General features: G+C 43.9%; 1 protein-coding gene across 3 annotated transcripts in view; it reads right to left on the bottom strand.

The window, feature by feature from the left end:
* GPC3 (glypican 3) overlaps positions 1 to 24114 on the bottom strand; it is a 225059-nt gene that overhangs the window by 175593 nt on the left and 25352 nt on the right. For all 3 annotated transcript variants that reach the window (XM_060270435.1, XM_060270437.1, XM_060270436.1), the window contains exon 2: positions 23480 to 23641. In XM_060270435.1, coding sequence (XP_060126418.1) covers positions 23480 to 23641 — 162 coding nt within the window. The remainder of the gene's footprint in view (positions 1 to 23479; positions 23642 to 24114) is intronic.

Raw genomic sequence — 24114 nt, 5'->3', positions numbered from 1 at the left:
AAAAATCCAAGCACCAATTAAAGGCTCAGCAGGGCTCTAGGAGTAAAGGCAACCCCAACAGTAACTCCCAAGCCAGATAAGAATCTCAGCTCCGCTTTCAAGATTTGAAGGGATGTTTTAATTCCACTGAATGTTTTATGTACCTGGAAATCCGAACAGGCAAGAAAGACATAGCTGCCAAGTTATCCCTTTTTTTAAGGAATTTTCCCTTATGCTGAATAGGCTTCCTCGTGAGAAAAGGGAAAACTTGGCAGCTATGAAGAAAGATGTTATCAGGCTGATCCGCTAAGGAATTCTCTCAAACACACACACTTCTAGAGCATTAGCTGCCTGGGGATGCAACACCATCTTTCATTTGGAAATCTGACTGCATTTTGCAGTTAAATGGCAGCCTAATAGTTTCAGTCTGCAAAAGCTTCCATACCTGAGTTCTAAAATCAGTTTCCATCATAGGTGGGCTTTTCCATCTGCCTTGCCCAAGGAGGGAGGAGCTGCTGTTCAGGTACCGGTACTTACTTGAATTCATACTGAATATCCAGTGCATTGCACCAAAATGAGTAAACGTGATAAAACTAGGCCGCAGAGTACAGAAATCCCACTTATTCCTGTTGTTGTTGTTTAGTCGTTTAGTCGTGTCCGACTCTTCGTGACCCCATGGACCAGAGCACGCCAGGCACTCCTGTCTTGCACTGCCTCCCGCAGTTTGGTCAAACTCATGTTCGTAGCTTCGAGAACACTGTCCAACCATCTTGTCCTCTGTCGTCCCCTTCTCCTAGTGCCCTCAATCTTTCCCAACATCAGGGTCTTTTCCAAGGATTCTTCTCTTCTCATGAGGTGGCCAAAGTATTGGAGCCTCAGCTTCACGATCTGTCCTTCCAGGGAGCACTCAGAGCTGATTTCCTTAAGAATGGATAGGTTTGATCTTCTTGCAGTCCATGGGACTCTCAAGAGTCTCCTCCAGCACCATAATTCAAAAGCATCAATTCTTCGGCGATCAGCCTTCTTTATGGTCCAGCTCTCACTTCCATACATCACTACTGGGAAAACCATAGCTTTAACTATACGGACCTTTGTCGGCAAGGTGATGTCTCTGCTTTTTAAGATGCTGTCTAGGTTTGTCATTGCTTTTCTCCCAAGAAGCAGGCGTCTTTTAATTTCGTGACTGCTGTCACCATCTGCAGTGATCAAGGAGCCCAAGAAAGTAAAATCTCTCACTGCCTCCATTTCTTCCCCTTCTATTTGCCAGGAGGTGATGGGACCAGTGGCCATGATCTTGGTTTTTTTGATGTTGAGCTTCAGACCATATTTTGCGCTCTCCTCTTTCACCCTCATTAAAAGGTTCTTTAATTCCTCCTCGCTTTCTGCCATCAAGGTTGTGTCATCTGCATATCTGAGGTTGTTGATATTTCTTCCAGCAATCTTAATTCCGGCTTGGGATTCATCTAGTCCAGCCTTTCGCATGATGAATTCTGCATATAAGTTAAATAAGCAGGGAGACAATATACAACCTTGTCGTACTCCTTTCCCAATTTTGAACCAATCAGTTGTTCCATATCCAGTTCTAACTGTAGCTTCTTGTCCCACATAGAGATTTCTCAGGAGACATATGAGGTGATCAGGCACTCCCATTTCTTTAAGAACTTGCCATAGTTTGCTGTGGTCGACACAGTCAAAGGCTTTTGCATAGTCAATGAAGCAGAAGTAGACGTTTTTCTGGAACTCTCTAGCTTTCTCCATAATCCAGCGCATGTTTGCTATTTGGTCTCTGGTTCCTCTGCCCTTTCGAAATCCAGCTTGCACTTCTGGGAGTTCTCGGTCCACATACTGCCTAAGCCTGCCTTGCAGAATTTTAAGCATAACCTTGCTATTCCTGTAATTACCTGAATTGCATGGGTAAAGGGACCCCTGACTATTAGGTCCAGCTGCGGACGACTCTGGGGTTGCGCGCTCATCTCACTTTACTGGCCGAGGGAGCTTCCAGGTCATGTGGCCAGCATGACAAAGCCGTTTCTGGCAAACCAGAGCAGGACATGGAAATGCCGTTTACCTTCCCGCCGGAGCAGTACCTATTTATCTACTTGTACTTTGACATGCTTTCGAACTGCTAGGTGGGCAGGAGCAGGGGTGAAAAAGATTATGAGTAAATTGAGTTGAATTTTATTTGACATAATATTATAAATATTATAAATAATGGAGAATTTTTGGAAAGGGTATATAGGCTAAAGGTAGGGAAATAATTTAAATTACGCGAAGGACTTGATTAAAGAAGGAGATAAAGTTAGGATTTATGTAAACTGGCAAAGATGAGTGAAAATGAAAATCAGAAAGGGGGGTTCGAGGAAGTCCAATTAAATATGTTCAAGAAATTAGGTGAGAAAATAAGATTTTTGTGTTTTTTTGTAGTTGTTATTGTGTTTAATTTTGGTTTAAGTACCAGAAGTTGTTTTATTTTAGGATAAAGGCAGGCAAGGGAAGCTCCTCCAGGGTGGGAGGCTAGGAGCTACCTTTGTGGGGCTACCTTTGAAGGTGACCCAGAAACTACAATTAATCCAGAATGTGGCAGCTAGACTGGTGACTGGGAGCGGCCGCCGAGACCACATAACACCGGTCCTGAAAGACCTACATTGGCTCCCAGTACGTTTCCGAGCACAATTCAAAAGTGTTGGTGCTGGCCTTTAAAGACCAAAATGGCCTCAGTCCAGTATACATCTCTACCCCCATTGTTATGCCTGGACATTGAGGTCCAGTCCCGAGGGCCTTCTGGCGATTCCCTCAGTACGAGAAGCCAAGCTACAGGGAACCAGGCAGAGGGCCTTCTCAGTAGTGGCGCCCGCCCTGTGGAATGCCCTCCCATCAGATGTCAAAGAGAAAAACAGCTACCAGAATTTTAGAAGACACCTGAAGGCAGCCCTGTTTAATGTTTTTAATGCTTTTAATGTTTCATACATTATTGCATTTTAATGTTCTGTTGGAAGCAGCCCAGAGTGGCTGGGGAAACTCAGCCAGATGGGTGGGGTATAAATAATATATTATTATTATTATTATTATTATTATTATTATTATTATTATTATTATTATTATTTCTCTCTCTTTTTCACAATCACACAGTGTATAAATTTTACCCCCACCCTCTTGCAAAGATCTTTCTTTGCAACAACTTGCCTTTCTTCAGTTTTTAGGGGCGACAGCCCTAAAGAAAAACAAAAGAAAAAGCACCAATTTCCATTTTGCCTCCAACTTGTTTGATTTACTTCTGAAGTTCAAAAAAATGCACCACAATGCCATTTAGCTGCCATGGACTATCAAGCAGGCACAGCTGGATCGCAAGCAACTTAGAAGCTTGCTGGCTCCCGGGGTTTCCTGCTGAGCTGCCTATAGTGAAACAGATTTCAGAGTCTAAATTCTAAGTGCGCCTGCCACTCTCATTAACTGTAATGGCATCCGGGAGAGAAAAGAAATTGCTGAAGGGGCAGTGAACTGAGGAATGTCGAAGAGGAAGCCCCCCACCCAGTGGCAGAGCGCTCATCAAACTTTGCTTTACATGACTCCATTTTGAGAGATCTGTCTCCCACAGCAGCCATAAAGATTAGCAAGCCATCCCAAAACTCTGGAACTGGGTCTTTGGTAAACATGGTACAGCTTTCGTTCTGCAACTGGAAAGCCACAAAAAGTTGGCCTCATTTCCTTGATCAAAGGAATGCCACACATCAAAATTCTGTTTCCCTCGCCTAGTAAGGTTTCCCTCCACACACTTCCATTCTCCCTACTCCTCAAGTTGAGCAATTTAATTTCTTGAGTCTAATTCATCTGACTTGGATGATGGGCTTGAGGGCATCCTGATCAAGTTTGCAGATGACACCAAATTGGGAGGGGTGGCTAATACCCCAGAGGACAGGATCATACTTCAAAATGACCTTAACAGATTAGACAACTGGGTCAAAGCAAACAAGATGAATTTTAACAAGGAGAAATGTAAGGTACTACACTTGGGCAAATAAAAATGAAAGGCACAAATACAGGATGGGAGACACCTGGCTTGAGAGCACTACATGTGAAAAGGATCTAGGAGTCTTGGTAGACCACAAACTTGACATGAATCAACAGTGTGATGCAGCAGCTAAAAAAGCCAATGCAATTCTGGGCTGCATCAATAGGAGTATAGCATCTAGATCTAGGGAAGTAATAGTACCACTGTATTCCGCTCTGGTCAGACCTCACCTGGAGTACTGTGTCCAGTTCTGGGCACCACAGTTCAAGAAGGATACTGACAAGCTGGAACGTGTCATGTATTTTCTTTTAAGAGGGATAAAGGGGAAATACAAGGAAATATATATATTATTCTAGATAAGTGATGGTGAACCTATGACACGTGTGTCAGCACTGACACGCACAGCCATTTTCGGTGACACACGGCCGCATGCCAAGACCTCACTTCCGGCCGGTGGCGGAATGCCTCAGGCGACACATTTCTTACAAGACATCCTGAGTTAACAGCATAATCTCAGAAAGGCAGGCTTGCTTAGAAAAAGTAATATATACATGTGAAGTCCACTCATATGGGGTGATGTCACCATGACCCCTTACAAATATATTTTTATTAATTGTTTTATAAAACACAAATTTTCAAAAACATAAAAATACAAAAACATAGAAATACAAAAATACAAAAATACAAAAATACATCAACATCAAACAGAACAAAACAAAAACATATCCTCTTCAATCCATTATTATATTCATTGTCTTTTGGCTTCCCCAATTCCCCACTATCTGATTTTCCTTTTTTATATACATCTGTAGCAGTTTCTATTTCATCTTTCTTACCCATCGCATAATCCCTTTAACTCTTCTTATTTTCATCTTTCTACCATCCACCAAAATTTACTACTTTTAACCTCATATTTTCTCCCTATTGCCTTAACTTCTTTATTTCCCTGGATATTCAGAGTCCTAATTATCAAATACTTTCCCTATATATATTTTAAACCTCCTCCATTCTTTTTCAACTTTGTCACTTGTTTGGTCCCGGAGTCTTCCTGTCAATTCTGCCAATTCCATATAGTCCAGCATTTTCATTTGCCATTCCTGTAACGAGGGCAATTCCTCTTTTTTCCAATATTTTGCTATTAAAATCCTAGCAGCTGTGGTGGCGTACATGAACAAAGTAACATCGTCTTTGGGAATTTCTTCCCCTACTATTCCAAGTAGAAAGGCTTCCGGTTTCTTCAGAAATGTATTTTTATAAATCTCTTTCATTTCATTATAAATCATTTCCCAGAAGCCTTTTATCTTAGGGCATGTCCACCACATATGGTAGAATGAGCCAACATCCTCTTTACATTTCCAACATTTGTTGTCACTTTTGTGGTACATTTTCGCTAACTTAACCGGCGTCAAATACCATCTGTACATCATTTTCATCAGATTCTCCTTCAACACAGTACATGCCGTAAACTTCATACCCTTCTTCCACAATTTTTCCCAATCCGACATCATCACATTATGACCCAAATCCTTGGCCCATTCAATCATAACCGATTTTGTTTGTTCATCTTTCAAATGCCATTCTAACAGCAAATTATACATTCTGGACAAATTCTTGCTATCTGTCTCTAATAATTCTATTTCTAATTTCGACTTTTCTGATTGGAATCCTATTTTTTTATCTAACTTGAATGCTTCATTTATCTGCACATACTGAAACCAATCGCTCAACCTATCTTTCAATTGTTCATATGGCCTTAACTTAAATTGGTTTCCCTCCTCCATCAAAATGTCTTTATATTTCAGCCTATTCTCATCCATATTTGTCCTTTTAGGTTTCTTTGCCTCAAGTGGCGAAATCCACCTAGGAGTTTTTCTTTCCAACAAATCTTTATATCTAATCCATACATTAAACAATGATTTCCTAATTATATGTATTTTCTTTTAAGAGGGATAAAGGGGAAATACAAGGAAATGCCATTTTCGGTGACACACGGCCGCATGCCAAGACCTCACTTCCGGCCGGTGGCGGAATGCCTCAGGCGACACATTTCTTACAAGACATCCTGAGTTAACAGCATAATCTCAGAAAGGCAGGCTTGCTTAGAAAAAGTAATATATACATGTGAAGTCCACTCATATGGGGTGATGTCACCATGACCCCTTACAGACTGCGACGGACTGGATCCGGTGCTTGCACAGTCCGTGCAGGGTGCCGCTGGCCTGCGGTAGTTCCATGGGGCATCGCTCGCTCACAGCGGCCCTTTACGGGGTGCCACGCAAGAGTGGCGCACCCCATAATGGGGTGCCACTGCCTTAGTTGGTTTAGTTTCACAGTCCTATTTCTGTCACACATTAAATGATTAATACACTTGCTCAACATATCCAGGGGAAGAGAACAGTGCATGTCCTGAAGCTGTAGATGATGGTGCTTAGCACAGACTTCTTACTTTGGATCTCTCTTCTGTCCCTAGAAAACACAGTGTCATTTGAAGACTTGAATACTCCTGACACAAAACGTTTAGTATAGATGTGTAAATAAAGATGGATTCTGCTCAAATCTGAAATCTGATTTAATTTATATTTTATATTTGCTGTATTAAGCCATTATAGCATTAAATAAAATCTAAGATGAGTAAAAATGTCAAGGAAAACATTAACAGCTGCAATAAAAAACAGGGCTTACCATGAAGCATATACTACTGCTGCAGGTTCGTAGCTTTAAAAAGAAATAATTTAAAATTCTTCAGCAGCATGGTGATATGCAAGTCCCTGTGAAAACATGCAGTGTAGGTGATTATAACTGATATAATATTTTTTTCATTAAAATATAATTGGAAGAGATTTATGTTTTTACATTATTAAGAGCATTTTCTGCATATTTTTAATAACAGAGGATCTAAGTCCATGCACAAGGAAGTGCCTTCCAAACTGAGGAAGACTTTCCAAAGGCAACCCACATCTGGTTGCAAGGGTTGTGTTCCATATGATTTGCCATTGTTCGACATTTGGATTTCGAGCTGTGATGCATGGGCGTAGGCAGGGGGCAGGAGGGGGGCAATTGTCCCCCCCTAGAAGCAAAAGGCTAAGGGGTGCAGCGTGGCAGCCCCAGGCTCCCGCTCCCGGCGCGAAGCTCCAAAGGCGCGCAGGGAGCGTAACCGGAGGAGCGCTAAGCGGGAGCGGGGAGCGTAAGTGGAGGAGGCAGCCACACGCTCACGTTCCCTGCGCACCTCTGGAGCTTCGCGCCGGGAATGGGAGCCTGGGGCCGCCTCCTCAGAAGACCTGGGAGGCGCGGAGGAGGCAGCCATAGGCTCACTTTCCCCGCGCGCCTCTGGAGCTTCGCGCCGGGAACGGGAGCCTGGGGGTGCCCCCTCAGAAGACCTGGGAGGTGCGGAAGAGGCAGCCATAGGCTCGCGTTCCCCGCACGCCTCTGGAGCTCCGCTCCCGGCGCGTGGGGCCGCCTCCTCGGAAGAGCTGGGTGGGCACAGGCCACGTAGCCCCACCCACATTCCACTGTGGCCCCTCCCCTCCCGCCCCTTGCCCCCCCCTAATTTTGATCCTGCTGTTATGCCTTTGCATTCTGTTTTTATGGTATAGCTGGGAGTTTTAAGACATAGCTAGAGACCAGAACAGATTTATTGGAGGTGGTGCACTGTGCTGCTACTAAAATATTGTAAAACCATATAGGATCGTTGAGCTGTTATTGTGTGTTTTATTGTCTGCCAGTTATATATTTAATTTTGACAGTTTTTTCAATTCTTGCATACGCATGTGAGAGAAATACACAGTGTTCATCTAAAAACTTTGATTTCATTCATTTACAGTATTTGCATTCAGTGATTGGTCAGGGGTGAAGTTTACTTCCTTGATCTGGGTGTCATTAGCAAACCAAAGAAGGAAGGAAGCAACTGCAGTTCATTCCCAATCCTCCAAGGCAAGGTTTGGAGGATCAGCTGAACCAACTCAATGCTTAAAAGCTGCAAGGGTTAAGTGTTATGCCCGCGCAGCGTGAATGTGCCCCAGCCAACTCCTGAATGTCCACATTATCTGGAGGACAGCTCCTCCTGCGTGTGCACACTCCCTCTCTCCTTTTATTTTAAATACAGATTAATTAATATACCATCATAACATATCATAAGACTATAAATGGCTGGATTGATTTTGCAGGACCTGGCAAGTGTCGCCAGCATGAGTTAATGGTTCCGAGGTGACCCAGTTTGTCAGAGAAGATACGAAATCGGGGCATATTGACAGCTTAATTGGCTCAGGAAGAGTTCACATCTCTGCTTTGAAATGTGTCATTGGCCTTTTTATCGCTTCATCTTGCTGCAGCTTTAAAAGTGAAGTAGGTGACTATCCAGCAAAATGTTTCTTTTACATAAGCCTGTCCTTGACTTCAGGGCTGCCCCTCCGAGCAGCCCCCCCCCTTCCCTGCTTTGCAATGTTTACAGACTGCTTCTTCTCTGCATTTTAAATACTCCAGCACAGTCGGAGAGAATTTATCTCCTGGCTTAATCCTTCAGACTCAGAGACCCAGCACATTTGGCAAGCCCAGAGTTTGCACTAAGGATTTGGGGGTTGGGGGTGGGAAGCAGGAAGAGGGGTGGGAGGGAGAGAGAGGAGAGAAGCCAAAATAGTGACATGGAGGAACATAAATACAGCTTTGGAAGGTATCTTGACATTTATGGCTGGCTAGTGAAAATCCTGAAAACATAATTTGGCTTTTTTATAGCTTTATGAGGGCACCTGAAATATATCAGGACTTTGTTCTAAGCAAAAATCTGCTCTTATTCCCTTATGGGGTACACAAGAGCCTTATTGGGTTCTCCATCGGTCGGAGAATATATAACAGAGGCCAACCAGAGAAGTTTGAGAAGCAAAGCCTTTATTTGCTGTTGCAACAGGGTCCTTCCCCTCACGCAGGAGAACAAGGAAGGAACCCAGAACAAAAGAGAACCTCCACTTTTATCAGTTTTCCCATCACCAAGAAACGCCCCCAATACATCATTCCTACATCACCGCTATATAATCAATACCTCACAAAAAAGGAGGGTTCAAGGTAGAAATCTGAGCACTTTTGACACCTCTCCTAGTCCTCCTATCACCCCTCCCAGGTATGAATTCCTAAACACAAAGAGAAATTAACATTTTCATAAGAGTTGATCACTGTCTTTTGTTCAGAGGAGTCTTCCATTGTGAATGAGATACCATTGATGGGGAATTATGGCTCCCAAGTTGCTAGTCATGTGGAAATGTGTGCATATACTGATCCTTAAGCCTTCCTTAAGGCAGGGTTGAGTCCAAGCGGGAGGGGTGAGGGTCTCTGGAGTGGAGCAGAGGCGAAGAAGGTGGTGTTGCGAGGGATTCTGGGTAACTGCAGCTGTCAGGTTAGGTCACCCCACTCTGTTCATTAGTAATGGTGTCCTGCAACCCCCTTATAATTTTCTATAACAACTTGAACTGGTGAAGATAACTCTTGCCTCGGTGTAATTACGGAAGACAAGAGCTAACCCCATTCGAATGCTTCGGAGAGAAAAGGCCCGATGGAGGTTGGTGCAAGAGGCCTCCACTCTCACTGCATACCCTCCAACATTTCTCACTCCCCACAACTAACCCTCCTCAACCCCCCACAAAGCATTTCCACCAATGGGACACGGCAAACATGCCCGCCCCACCATCCTGAGAAAACCCCATAATCCCGATTTTAATTCATTTTATTCAATGGTGGATTTACAAAAAGAAAAACACACCAATCATTTTTGTTTTTAGGAAGATGCAGGCGTACAAATCATTAAAAAACAAACAAACACAAGTCTCCTTGCGCTCTACTCTGCTCCCCCTTTCTTATCACCCAGGGCGCCCTGCCCTCTGCCTCCCCCTCAGAGCTGGTGGGTCCCATGGGGCAGCCTCTCCTCCTCCTCCTTGCCTGCTCTCCAGCAGCCTCTAAAAGCTGCCCAAGGGAGAAGGCCATGGAGAGGCAGCAGGGTGCAACTCCCTGGCAATTGCTGCTGCTTGGGACAAGCGCTGGCTCCTCCTTCCTGAGCTCCGTGGTGGCAGCATTGGCAGGCAAAATAGGGACAATCCAGGATCAGATCAGAAGCTGGGGTGGCTTTTGTAATTCCAGGATTGTCTCTGGAAAATCAGGACACTTAGAGGGCATGCCACGGACATGCTCATTTGAAAACCAAAGCACCCCAACTGCAAAAGGAACAGAATCTATGCAAACTTGATACTTTATGCAAGTATTATTTCTGATCTCCAAACATCCAGGAACCACTCCTCAGACCTGCTCTTCAAACATGCAATCCACTAGATCAGTGTTTCTCAACCTTTTTTGGGCCACGGCACACTTGTTCCGTGAAAAAAATCACGAGGCACACCACCATTAAAAAAGTTAAAAAATTTAACTCTGTGCCGTCCTATATTATAATTATGACTGTAAGAAACACTTGCCAAATATTGCTTTCTGGCGGGTCAGTGTTGTGTATTGGCGGCCGCCAGGCTCATTTGCACTGAGCTTTGGGAAAAAGGAGGAGAAATATTGCTTTCCTGCGGGTTAGTCCTGTCTATTGGCGGCCGCCAGGCACGTGACAATGCAAATCGCCCTTCTCGTTGCCGCACGTCGCGGCACACCAGCCAGCGTCTCGCGGCACACTAGTGTGCCGCGGAACAGCGGTTGAGAAACGCTGCACTAGATTGCAGTGCACTTGGCATTCTCCTGATCTACAGCTTCCTATCAGCTTCTGAGGGGAAGCAGGGAATGGACGCTCCTATGCTGGTTCATCCAGTCCAGTATCCTGTTCTCACAGTGGCCAACCTGCAAGAAGTCCCAAAGCAGGACCACCTGCTATATCAGTGATGGGCAACCTTTTGAGCTTGGTGTGTCAAAATTCGCCAAAAAACCGAGCATAACTCGGGTGGTGTGTCACTTCGAGGAAAAAAAACATAATTTCACGATATTTATAGTTTAAATAACAAAAATGTATAATCTATATATATATAAATGTAAAAATCTTGAAATTGTCGGCCACTATGTTCTCCGTAACCGCTTGACCGATCATCCTGAAATTTTGACACAACGATCCAGGCCACTCCCCAGGGGTTGCTGGGGACAAGAAAACCTCAAATCACACACCTGGGCAGGTGTATTTATCCACTCCATTACAAGTTCCCCCTAACGTCTCCAACACCGTCCTCCGATCCATCCACTCTCACAATAACACTCCCCCCCCCACAGACACTCAGAGCCTTTCCACCATCTTGGGAAACACCAAACCACCATCCTCCGATCGGTTCCCTCTCACCATCCTCTCAACATTTCCCTCTCAACCCCCCCCCACATACTCTCATGAATGCTTTTCTTCCTCTTCATCCCCTACTCAATAACATCCTCCAAACCTCTCCAACAGCGTCCTGCGATCCTTTCCCTCTCATAATCACACCCACCCCAATACCCCTCAAAACCTTTCCACAATCTTGCTGACCTCCTAAACCACCGTCCTCCGATCCATTCCCTTACCTTCCTCCAATACTTCCCCTCTCAAAATCCCCTCATAAACAAAGTCCTATAAACCTCTCCAACAGCATCCTTCGATCCTTCATCCACTCCTAAACATCGTCCTCCAAACCGTTTCCCACTAACAATCACAGTCTCACAATCACACCATTCCCTCTGACAATCACACCCTCTTGCCATCACTGAACACTCCACACACCCCATTTCAATTATCCTAAAAATCGGTAAAACAACCTAATAAACCCCAAATATATTACAAAACTCCCCAAGGGAACCACAACACTCCAAATAAAACAGGGGTACTCTAAGCCTACCAATCCACTATCCAGACCACGCAGAAATACACTTCCATCACCAAAACTAACACTTCTACAATCAAAAAAGAAAATTAAAGATAAAATAACTTAATTACTGGCAACTCCAACATCCATTCACACCTTCCACAGTTCCAGGACAACCTCAGGATAAACTACCTTCACCAAAACGACAACTCCACCAATCCAAAAAGGACTCTAAAGGTAGGATGCCACATCTCTACCCCCAGCAACATGACTTTTTACCTTCTGAATATTTACAATTCTTTTCGGATCTCATACCAACCTCACACCCTTTACTTGCAGATCACTCCAACATCCATTTCTACCTAGCAAATATCCAGGACAACCCCAGGATAAACTACCTTCACCAAAACTACAACTCCACCAATCCAAAAAGGACTCTAAAGGTAGTATCCAATATCTCTACCCCCAGCAACATGACTTCTTAACTTCCTAATATTTACAAATCTTTTCGGATCTCATACCCACCTCCCACCTTTTACTTACAGACCACTCCAACACCCATTTATACCTACCAAATATCCAGGACTAAACTACCTTCACCAAAACTGCAATTCCACCAAACCACAAAGGACTCTAAAGGTAGGATACCACATCTCTAACTCCCACCACAAAATCCCTTAAAAAACACCAACAATCTCCAATAACTCCATAATACCACACATTACTAAAAAAATCACAAGGCCAAAATTAAAATTCTGTGGATTAGACCTAGAGTCAGATTGCTTCTCACATGGACAACTATATGTTGCATGCTCAAGAGTTGGCAAACCAGATAATCTCTACATCTTCACAACAAATGGAACAACTAAAAATATTGTCTACCCACAAGTACTATCATGTTAAAATAAAAATAAAAAAACCCCTCATCAACCATCTATTCTCCCACTAAAGTACAACAAAACTAACATCACCTCAAACCCCCCAAAATGACAAAGAAACAACAAAATGAACAATACAAATAAGTACCTTTGAGGAATGGAGGAAAACTATAAGCAGATTTGTTTGGGCGGGGGGGGGGGGGGGGAACCCAGGATACAATACAGACTGCTAACAGAAGCAAGAGAGAGGGGGGGATGGGGGGTCCCTGACCTAAGGTTATATTATGTGGTGGCCAGCTTCTGCTGGATAAAAGATTGGCTGACTCTAAAAGACCAAGAACTCCTTGAATTGGAGGGATTTAGAAACATTAAAGGGTGGCATGCCTATCTGTTGTTGGAAAAGAAAGGAAGCCAAAGAGAATTCACAGATCATATATTTAAAAAATCATTATATCAAACATGGATTGAATTTAAAGAGTGGGTGGAACCACAAAGTACATGGTGGGCGCCCCCAGTGGAAATGATGGCTACAGGCAATTGTGGAGGGAGGGAGAGGTGGCCAACCTACCAAGAATTATTAATAAAAGAAAATGATCAATGGCACTTGAAAACATATGAAAAGATCAAAGAGTACTGCCAAAGTTGGCTACACTATGGACAGGTTCAAAGTATTTTTAAAATACATAAGGAGAATGGTTTCCCGGAGAAAGAGTCTAAACTCCAAGAATTAATAATTAAAGATGGGGGGAAACCATTGGGGAAGATGTACAAATTTTTATTAGAAGAGGAATTAAAAGATGAACTGACCAAGAGTGTCATGATAAAATGGGCTATCGATTGCGGGAAGACGCAATTTCTGTAAACCAATGGGAGAAAATGTGGAGAGTGGACTCTAAATTCACAGCATGTATGTCTATCAGGGAAAATTTATTAAAAATGTTCCATAGGTGGTATGCCACACCGGAAAAAATCGCCAAATTTTATAAAGTAGGGGATGGCAAATGCTGGAAATATAGAAAGAAAATCGGAACTTTCTATCATTGTTGGTGGACTTGCCCAGAGGTGGCCACCTATTGGAATAAAATTTATGAAAAGATTAAAAAAATGCTAAAATGTACCTTCGAAAAGACCCCGGAATTATTTTTGCTAAGTCTCATTCCCTCTAACATACCAAAAGACAGAGTGAATATTCTATTACATGCGTGTGCCGCAGCTAGGATCCAATTGGCAATGAAATGGAAAGGAGATGCATTACCCTCAATCCAGGAATGGCAGGAAAAATTACTCGAATATTTGAAGATGGCGAAATTGACAGCTATAATTAGAGACGTACCCAGGCAGAGAATCATGAACGAATGGAGATATGTACAGGATTATATGGAGAAAGATAATCTAGAATGTAATTTAATGATGTGCTTAGAGTAAAGAAATTACAAGAGGAGAATTCAACATAATGTGAATTTATTTGGTATGAATTGTGTATAGACATAATTTAGAATTCAGCAATGGAAAAGTAATATATCCAGGGACGCGTGTTACAAATAATAGGAAACAATTCTTTTTATTTTTAGCTGCGTCTTCTTTTTTCCTTTTTCTTCTTTTTTTTCCTTTTTCCTTTTCCTTTTCTTTTCCCGTACCTTTGAGCCTAGGCATTTTTATGTAAAGGTATGTTGTATTCCTTTTCTCTCTCTCTTACTTTTGAACTTTTAATGTATTTTTGTCTTTATTTGATTTGTATATTTGTTTTTGTATTCTTTGTAATTCTTTTGAATAAAGTTCTATTTTAAAAATTAAAAAATTAAAAAAAGAATACATCAAAAGACACAAAACAACAACTAAACTTCACCAACCACAAAAACACCTCACCGTGATCAAAGTTTCAACTCAAAAAACAACTTTGATGGTAAGTCTAAACCAACCACTGAAATGAACACCTCCAACAATTCCTTCAAAAAAGATGAAGACAATATCTTACCATCAAATAAATAAATAAAAACCTTCACAAAACACCATCCTACCCCTCGAGACAAGGACTATTTCATACACCCTTCCTTCTATCCAGTAACAACAACACTACTCATCCATTAAATGCAGCATTTAAAAATTACGACTCCTAGAACATCAACAACATCCATCACCTTCAAACAATACCTTCAACAACGCCATCCTAAGACTATCACGATGACAATTCAACCACAACAAGAACTTCAACAACCACGGGGGGGGGGGAACCCACCAAAATACAAAGGCAAGCATCCAAAGAACAAACGCTAACCCAAACATTGACTCAATATCTTCCTACTTTTCAAACTACAAACACAACGCCACAGCAACGCATGGCCGGGTCAGCCTTAAACTTATGAGCTAGTTGTAATATATAACTGTATTTAATAAACCAAAAACTAATTATTTAACCTAACCTAACCAAAAAACCCTTATTCATCACGAAGTGCCCAGAGTTGTTGAGCTTTTTGGGGGGAGCTGCTAACCTTTTGGGGGGGGTGCAAAAGTTGCTTTGCTTTTGGGGGGGATGCCCCAAAGCTGCTGCACTTTTGGGGGGGGGGAAGGAAAGAGAACAAAAATAAATGATGAATAATACCTTCGCTGGAACTAACACGCAGCACCGACATAGTCTGCCAAAGCGCCACCAAAACCAGCACAGAACAGGTTAAAAAATGAACACTGTGACACCCAATCATAGTCTGCCAAAGCGCCAGAAAAAACCAGCACAGAAAGGGTTAAAAAACAATCTCTGGCTACCAGCAACAGCGGAGACAAGCTGTAGGAGGAGCGGGAGAACAAATGGGGAAAACAACAACAACAACACGAACGTGCCAGCTGTGAGGGCTCTGCGTGTCACGTCTGACATGCGTGTCATAGGTTCGCCATCACTGTGCTATATGCAGCAACAGGTGTCAAGAGGCATTTCACCTCCAGCACTGCAGGTAGAACAGTAGTCAAGGCTACTAGTCATTCTGTGGATTTTGTGTTACTGTGTGTCTATTCTATTGACATAAGCCACTCTGACTTTTCAGTCGGGGGGTGGGGGGTGGAGTGGGAAACAAGTTTTATAAACAGTGGCATCGCTAGCCTTCTGGCTGCCTGGGGCAGCAAACCTGAAGGCACCCCGCTGGAGGGCGGGGCGTCCGTCGCACGTGACAACGCACGACACACGTGGATCCGAGGATCCCGATGCTAGAGCGGCAAGCTGCCGGCAACCTGCTCCGTGGCTTGCTGACGCCCCTCACCACTCTGCCTGAGCAGGAAGAAGCACAAAGCAAACTACAGAGCGGGTTGCTGGTGCCGCTGCTCTAGCATTAGGATCCTCAGATCCAGGTGCTGGAGCACCGCCACCAGCAACCCACTCCGTAGCACACTTTGTGCTTCTTCCTACTCAGGCGGAGGTGGAGCGGCAGCGACAGCAGAGGGAAGATGAGCAGCGCGAAAGGGCTGCCTCCAGAGAGGGGCTGCTTAAAATGGTGCTCAGCCAGCTCAGCCCAGCCCCCTTCCTCCTCTAGGCAGGGCAGGGAGAAGCCAGGAGGGGAGAGGGGGAAGCACCATCGTGGTGGGTGGGTGTGAGAGAGAGGGAGAGGGGGAATGGAATGGCACTGGGGGGGAATGGCACAGCCCAAATGAACAGAATCCCCATGCCGATCCACGGACAGTCCGTGGGCCGGATCCTGAAGGCAATTTGGCCTGATCCAGGCCCCAGGCCTTAGTTTGCCGACCACTGCAATAGAGTTTTTAAGCCATTCCAGAGGTGTGGAGCCAATTGGTCTCTAACCCTTAGGGGCTTTCCCTGCATACAAAAGACAGGCTCAGACAGATGGAGCAGACGAGGCCACTAGTGGGTCCAGCAGTCAAGAAGGCTGTTTCTGCACACATGTTGCCCAGGGAAGTGAGGGGCAGATGGGGCTCATCAGCCTGGGAAGGGAGCCCATCTAGGCAGCCCAGGACCTCCATAGGCACTGCCCAGGTTTGTGCCCTGGGGAGATAACTTCAGTGCTGCTAACACAGCAATTTGACTTCACACCCAGACGCACACTCCATTGCAGGGTGCACTTTGAGAGCAGGGCACAGTTAGTGAAGTCATTTACTTAACATTGTTAGAGACCTTTCCCTTTTTAAAAGCATCTGGTCTCATATCAACGTTAACATAGCAAAAACTGATTTGAGTTTGAAAGTGAAAGGACCTTAAAAGGAGACGGGTACGCTCTGCTTTTTTTTAATCAAAAACGAATATTCCAATAGATGGAACACAAATCTTTTATCTTGCAAGCTCCAAGTATGATAAAGTTCTTCCAAGAAAACTCAATAAAATTCAGACATTTTCATCGTAACAAATAATTTAGCCTCCTCTTTTAGCCGACTCCAGGATTAGGATTGGCTATCTGATATATTTGTGGCGTAGGTGCCTCTAAAGTCATTAAGATAACCTGATAGAAGTTTGCTGTATAGAAACTGCCTCTTTTCACCTGACAGATGAGAAAGAAACAGCTAAAAAACCAAAACTGGAGGCAAATCTTCCAGTAGCAGAGAATCCACCAACTTTGGAGAGTGCCAAAATCTATCAGGAACGACAGCGCATTTGCTAGTGGGGCCCCTACAGTGCAAATGAGGAGGAACAGCATCTCTAAATGAAGCCCAATAAAAAAGCTTGTGTGTTATCCCAGCCATGGGCGTACCCAGCATGGGGCAGCGGGGGGCAGCTGCCCCCCCAGAAGCAAAAAATTAAATGGTTATAAAGTGATGAAACAGGCAGCAGCCAAGCAAGGAAGGCAGGCATCCCGCTGGCGACACAGCCTAGAAGGGAAAGGGCTCGGCTCTTGCTCCAACACCAGCAGCAGCCCCAGCATGCTCGCCACCCTCCCGCTCCCGATTCCCACCCCCTAGTTTTAATCCTGGGTACGCCCCTGATCCCAGCCACATTTAAACCACTAGATAAAGCTTCTGCCTGATCAGAGTGCCATGCAAGGGCCAGGGGATGGGCGGACATTACTGTAACATTGGTGTAACATGTAACATGGTGACAATTACCACATGATCTACCCAAATTTCAGAATACTTTTATGCCAGCAGAAGTGCCCACAGATAGGAATGGGCAGATCTTTCAGTTTCTCATTTTTTCCCCAGTTGCCAGTTCACTTCACCACATTGCCACATCAGCCTGTTATTACTGTTAATGAAGCAACAACTAAAAAAATAAGCTAAACATCGCAATAAAATGAAAAGTCATACTATATCATCAACAAATCAATACAGCATTTATAATCTGTAAAACAATTTTAGTGACACTAACACAATAGTAGCCAAAAGATAAACTAAGCACTGTTAAGTTCGTGCCTACACTCTCCCCACCCCCATTACTCATAACCTTTCACAATATTCAGCTCATTAAAATGCGCATCATGCCTGTGGCAGCAACTCCTTGGGCTGGAGGTGGGTCAGGAGAGGTGAAGTCAACCACCCCCTGGTAGCAGGCAGAGTCTCTCTCCCTTCACATTTGTTCTTTCTTTTGTAGTTGGGGTCAGTCCAGGCTCTGCCATCAAAGGGGAGGTGGGGAAAGGCCTGAAAGGCAGAGAGAAAGCGCATACACTGTACTGCTATTCAAGATCCGTGCATTTAAAGTGGGTTAAGGAGCTCTAGCCCAACCATTTTTTCCTCTTTCTTTCTTTCTTTTTTTTCCAAGCAGACTTTTTGCACTTTGACTGATTAATGGGAGGATGTGTTACACCTCACAGGCAAACCCGGGTGCTGAATAAGCAAATTATCCGGAAGCACCCATAGAAACGAGACTTCTGTGTTACACTGTGACAAACCACTGGGTTCCCTTGACTCCCTTAAGTTACCACGGATATTCATCTCTCACAAATTAATAAAAAAAATGCATGTTTCGCAAATGCCAGAGAATTGACACTAGTGTTTTGTAAGAGAGTTTTACTTGGTAGTATATCCACCCTAGTGAATCTCTGCAGAGCTGAGCTTAACACCACCACAAGTGATACTGTAATGGACTAAAAAGGAGAACAATACAGACTCTTGAAAACAAAAGAAATATTCTGAAAACCCTTCTATGGCAAATGGACAGAGAAGCTCAGTACACAATAACACACATGTAAAACCACGATTTCTTCCCCAGCCCTTATTTGTGTGTGTTATTCCTGTTATACATGCAAAGGCCTGAAGGTCTCAAATCTTCATAATCTAACAAATTTTGCTAAGTGAACACAGTAACAGACATTCCTGGATGAGATTTTGGAAAATGCCAGGCAATTCCCCATGATCTTTATCAGCAGTGAGGCTGATGTGATTTCAGTGGGAATAAAATGTAACCCCACTCGCTGGATCATCACCTTGTCGTGGTGAGTGGACTTGCATATTCCTATGACCCTTGTGAGCGAAGCCGTCGGGAATCTCGTACTCCCAGCAGGGTCACCCAAGGCAGTAAGGTCAAAGGGAAGGAGCTAGACAAAGAATTATCCAATAAGTCCTCAACGACAGAACAGGAGGATGATAACAAGTGGTATGTTACAACGGCTGTGAAGGCGGATGAAGGCTGCAGCAGATAGGAATCTACCGGTCTGTTGTGACTACAGTGGAACCTCGGTTTATGAACACCTCGGTTTACAAATTTTCGGTTTACGAACTCCGCGGACCCATCTGGAACGGATTGATTCACTTTCCATTACTTTCAATGGGAAAGTTCGCTTCAGTTTATGAACAGACTTCCGGAACCAATTACACCCATGCTTTGGGTTAAGTACGCTTCAGGTTGAGTACTCCGCGGACCCGTCTGGAACGGATTAATCCACTTTCCATTACTTTCAATGGGAAAGTTCGCTTCAGTTCATGAATGCTTCAGTTTATGAACAGACTTCCAGAACCAATTGTGTTCATAAACCGAGGTACCACTGTACTTTCATGCCATCGGAACAGAGCCCTACTGCGAAGACTCTGCGTTGGTCAGCATGCACTGGTGTACACACATAAAACAAATTCAAGCACAGGCATCTTCCAAAAACTGAACCCAAACCCCAAAAGTCCCATGGTGATTGGCAAATGGTAACGGGGGCAGGATCGTGAAATCTGGAAACCCCTAGTCATGAACCACATGGAGGGTGGATACAGATTCAGTCGTTCTGACTCAAGGAACGAGGCAGTTGAGCAGCTCGGCAGCTGTATCCATGACTGAGTGAGCAGCCCTTTTTAGGATCCACTCTGCTCACCCCAAAAAGGGGGAGGAGCTAGAAAAGGTGCCCTAAACATAGTCTGCCTCCTTCTTCCCCTGACTGGATTACCGCGCCCAGTGGGGTCACCACCTAGCGGTCGTAAAAGACAATTGAACTTTGGAACATGGAATATACGGACTTCGTTAGATGACGCAGACAGCGGGCGTCCTGAACGCAGAACTGCCATCATTGCAAGAGAGCTGTGGCATTTTAACATCGATATCATAGCGCTTCAAGAGACTCGAAGAGCGGGCGAGGGACAACTGAAGGAAGAAAAAGGAGGCTACACATTCTTCTGGAAAGGTCTATCTGAACAAGAACATGGAATACATGGGGTACGCATCGCTATCAAAAACGACCTTGTGACGCTCCTGTCAGACGTCCCTACCGGCATCAATGAGCGACTCTCAACCCTTTGAATGAAGGTCTCCATATTTTATATTCCAAATATAGAAGATTGGCTAACCAAATTAACAAATTATCAAAATTTAGCAGTTAAAAGTGGGAATATTGAAAGGGTTAAGTGAAGAGAAAGCAGGGAAGGATTGGAAATTATTCAAATTATATTTAAAGAAACAGGTAGAGAAAGCGAATCTTGTAGCAGAGATATGAAGGGCATAAAAACAAAAAGCAAAAGAGAAAAGAAAAGTAGAATAAAGTATGCAATATATCAAGGTAATATAAATCAGCATACAGTGGTACCTCTACTTACGAATAACTCTACTTACGAATGTTTCTACGTACGAATGGAGCTCCGCCCGCCATCTTGGATGCGGTTTAGATAGGATTTTTTCTACTTACGAATTTTTAGATAGGGTTGCTTTGACTTACGAATTTTTTCTTCCAATGCATTCCTATGGGCATAGCTGCCAAGTTTTCCCTTTTCTCGCGAGGAAGCCTATTCAGCATAAGGGAAAATCCCTTTAAAAAAGGGATAACTTGGCAGCTATGCCTATGGGATTACAATTTTTTTCTACTTACAAATGTGCGTTCGGAACGCATTAAATTCGTAAGTAGAGGTACCACTGTATAGGAGAGGCTAGAAGTCACAAGTGGTGGAGGGGTGTGGGGTGAAGCCTTTTTTAGAGTTGTTTAATCTTAGGATATTTTTGTTATGTGTTACTTCTGATTATTATTATTATTATTTATTATTACACATATGATTTAAAGTTACGTTATCCTTATGTATTTATGATTTGGACTTAATTTTATTTTACAATTTTTCTGTTTAATTTTGTTGTTTGAGGTTTTTTTGTTATTTGAATGTCTTTTATGTTTGAGCTTTTGTTATGTTGAGACCTCTATTAAGTTGTGTTGATTATGTTTGCATTTTTTTTCCTTTTATGTATATGTTTTTTAAAGAAGTAAATAAAGTTCTTTTAAAAAAAATTTAAAAAGAAAAAAATAAAGGTCTCCAAAAACCAACAGGCTACTATTATAAGCGCTTATGCACCAACACTGGATGCCGATGAAGACATTAAAGAAAAAAATTACTCTCATCTGGAAGCTGTGCTATTTCAGACACCTAAGGAAGATAAAATTATCCTCCTGGGTAATTTTAATGCAAGAGTTGGGCGAGATTTCATTCTGTGGCCTGGAACTATTGGGAAAGAAGGAGTTGGCAACAACAACAACCAGAACGGAATCTTAGTTTTGACGATATGTGCAGCACACAACCTTGTTATTACTAACACACTCTTTTGACAGAAAAATAGACTTAAAACTTCATGGGCGCATCCTCGGTAAAACCACTGGCACCTCTTAGACTATGTTATTGTCCATGCTAAAGATCGCTGTGATGTGCTCCTTTCCAGAGCTATGACGAGCACTCACGACTGCTGGACAGATCACCGACTAATACGCTCCACGATGGCTATCAAGATTATACCTCAACGCAAGCTTCAAGGAAGGAAACCAAGGCGCAAAATGAACACTCAAGCCCTTCAAGATCCCATCAAGCGGGATTGCTTCCAAACGACTCTTAAGGACCACCTGCTTTCAGAATTCCCTGATAACATCAAGGAACATGGACCAAGCTAAAAACATCCATTATTGCAGCCTGTGAACAAACTATCAGATACCAAACCAAGAAACACCAGGACTGGTTTGATGAGAATGACAGTGAGATTGAACGCATGATTGACAAGAAAAGGAAGGCCTTTCAGATCTGGCAAAGATATAGAAACTGTGCCACTAAGAAAAAACCTATGCCAACGCTAAGGCTAAGGTCCAAAGAATAACCAGGGAACTAAAAAACACCTGGTGGATAAAAAAAGCTCAAGAGATCCAGCACTTAGCTGACACTCATGTTGCACACAGTTAAAGCCACAAAGACCATCTATGGGCCAATAAATCATGGCATACGCCCCCTACGCTCAGCAGGCGGTAACACACTTCTAAAAGATAAAGAAGCTATTGCACTGCGCTGGAAAAAACATTACCAACATCTCCTTAACCGCAACTCCCCCGTAGCTGCTGAGGTCCTCTCACAAACTCCGCAAAAGCAAGTTAGAGATGAGTTTGCAGTATCTCCAAATCTGGGAGAGTTGTGTACAGCTATTAACCAAATGAAAAACAACAAAGCCAGTGGACCTGGTGGGATACCTGCCGAAATCTTCAAAGTGGGTGGAATTGAACTTACACAACAACTTCACAAGCTCATCGAAAAAATCTGGGAAAGAGAAGAAATCCCAGCAGACTTTAGGGATGCCAAAATTATCAATCTCTTTTTTTAAAAAAAGTGACAGAACTGATTGTGGAAACTATCGAGGCATCTCTCTATTAGCTGCAGCTGGCAAAATTCTTGCAAGGATCTTAGCAAACCGTCTGGTTTCTTTGTCGACGGGAAACTCCCTACTGGAGTAGAAATCATATATCGAACAGATGGAAAGCTCTTCAATCTGAGCAGGCTGAAAGCAAAAAGTAAGGTTACTGTAACTTCCATCATAGAGCTTCAGTGTGCTGATGACAACGTAGTGTGCGCACGCTCAGAGGATGACCTCCAAACCATCCTAAACAGCAAAAACTCTGTCTTCCATTCCAGAGATCAGGAGAAAATGCAGGGAGGGGAGAGGGGGTGGGGCCAGGTGCTCTTGCCTCTTAGGCAAAAGCAAAGGAAAAGGAGACTGCGCTGCCTGATTTCTGGTGCCCAGACATGGGCAGAGCACCCGAAATCGGTTCTGCGCATGTCCAGACATGCGCAGAAGGAACCTCCCTGGCAGGTACTGAAATCGGGGGATTTACAGGATTTTTTCCATTCCGGGCTGCTAACAGGAAACGGTTTAAAATACGGGGGTTTCCCACGAAAAACGGGAGACTTGGCAGCTATGGGCAGGGGAAGTGCTGGTTTTCTGCACTACAGCAACAAATTGGATCTCCACCAGGAGATCCCAAAATGAACTGTGCCAATCTGAAGCTCAGTTCCTGAGCAGCTCACTGGGTACCTGCAGCTCTCATCGTTGCAGTTTAGCCATGTTTCATAAACTCAGGAAGAAGGGTGGGGGACTTACTCCCTGACCCTCTGAAGATACCCTGCCTGGCATGCCTAGCTAACCCCAGCCAGTGGCCATCCCACGCAATGCTGCCACCTACCTTGGAATGTCGCCGCGTTCTGGATGATGAGGAACTTCAGCTTCATGCTGGCCGACTGCAGGAGCTGCTCCATGTTGGAACGGGCCATGACTTGGTATTTCTCCTCCATTTTCCGGGAGCAGCATGTCGGGCCTCTGGGGAGGCATACCTGCAAATCTGATCCTGTGGGCAGAACATCAGGGAGCATCCCATTAGCACAGAGCAGGTCTTCAAACAGGCAGGGACCGGGGATGTTCAGAGACTCTGGGTGCTTTGGTAAAGGAATACTGGCAAGCTCTGGTCTGCGGTTGGAATATATGTGCTGTTTCCTCTCTTTCCACCAATCAAGCTGCACATTGCATCTGGACCCCAGAGAGGAAGGGGGTGGAACAGAAACCCCTTCATAGCAGCTCTACTGTGAGGTTCTCTTTTTTTTCTAGAAACTCACAAATATAATTTTGATGCATTTCCACCAACCTGTAGCCCTTCTCCCTCCATCTATTTTGGACCACATCTGCATTGGTTGTGCTGGTTGGGGCTGGCAGGAGTTGCCGTCCAAAAGAGCTAGAGGGCACCATGTTGGCAATGGCAAGGTCAGGTGTGATTTCTTTATATCCCACCTTTCTCCCAATATGGGACTCCCGTCTGCCTACACA

The sequence above is a fragment of the Zootoca vivipara genome, chromosome Z, assembly GCF_963506605.1.
Source record: "Zootoca vivipara chromosome Z, rZooViv1.1, whole genome shotgun sequence".
Classification (NCBI taxonomy): domain Eukaryota; kingdom Metazoa; phylum Chordata; class Lepidosauria; order Squamata; family Lacertidae; genus Zootoca; species Zootoca vivipara.
The sequence above is the reverse complement of the archived record's forward strand: the minus strand, read 5'-3'. Positions and strand labels throughout refer to the sequence as shown.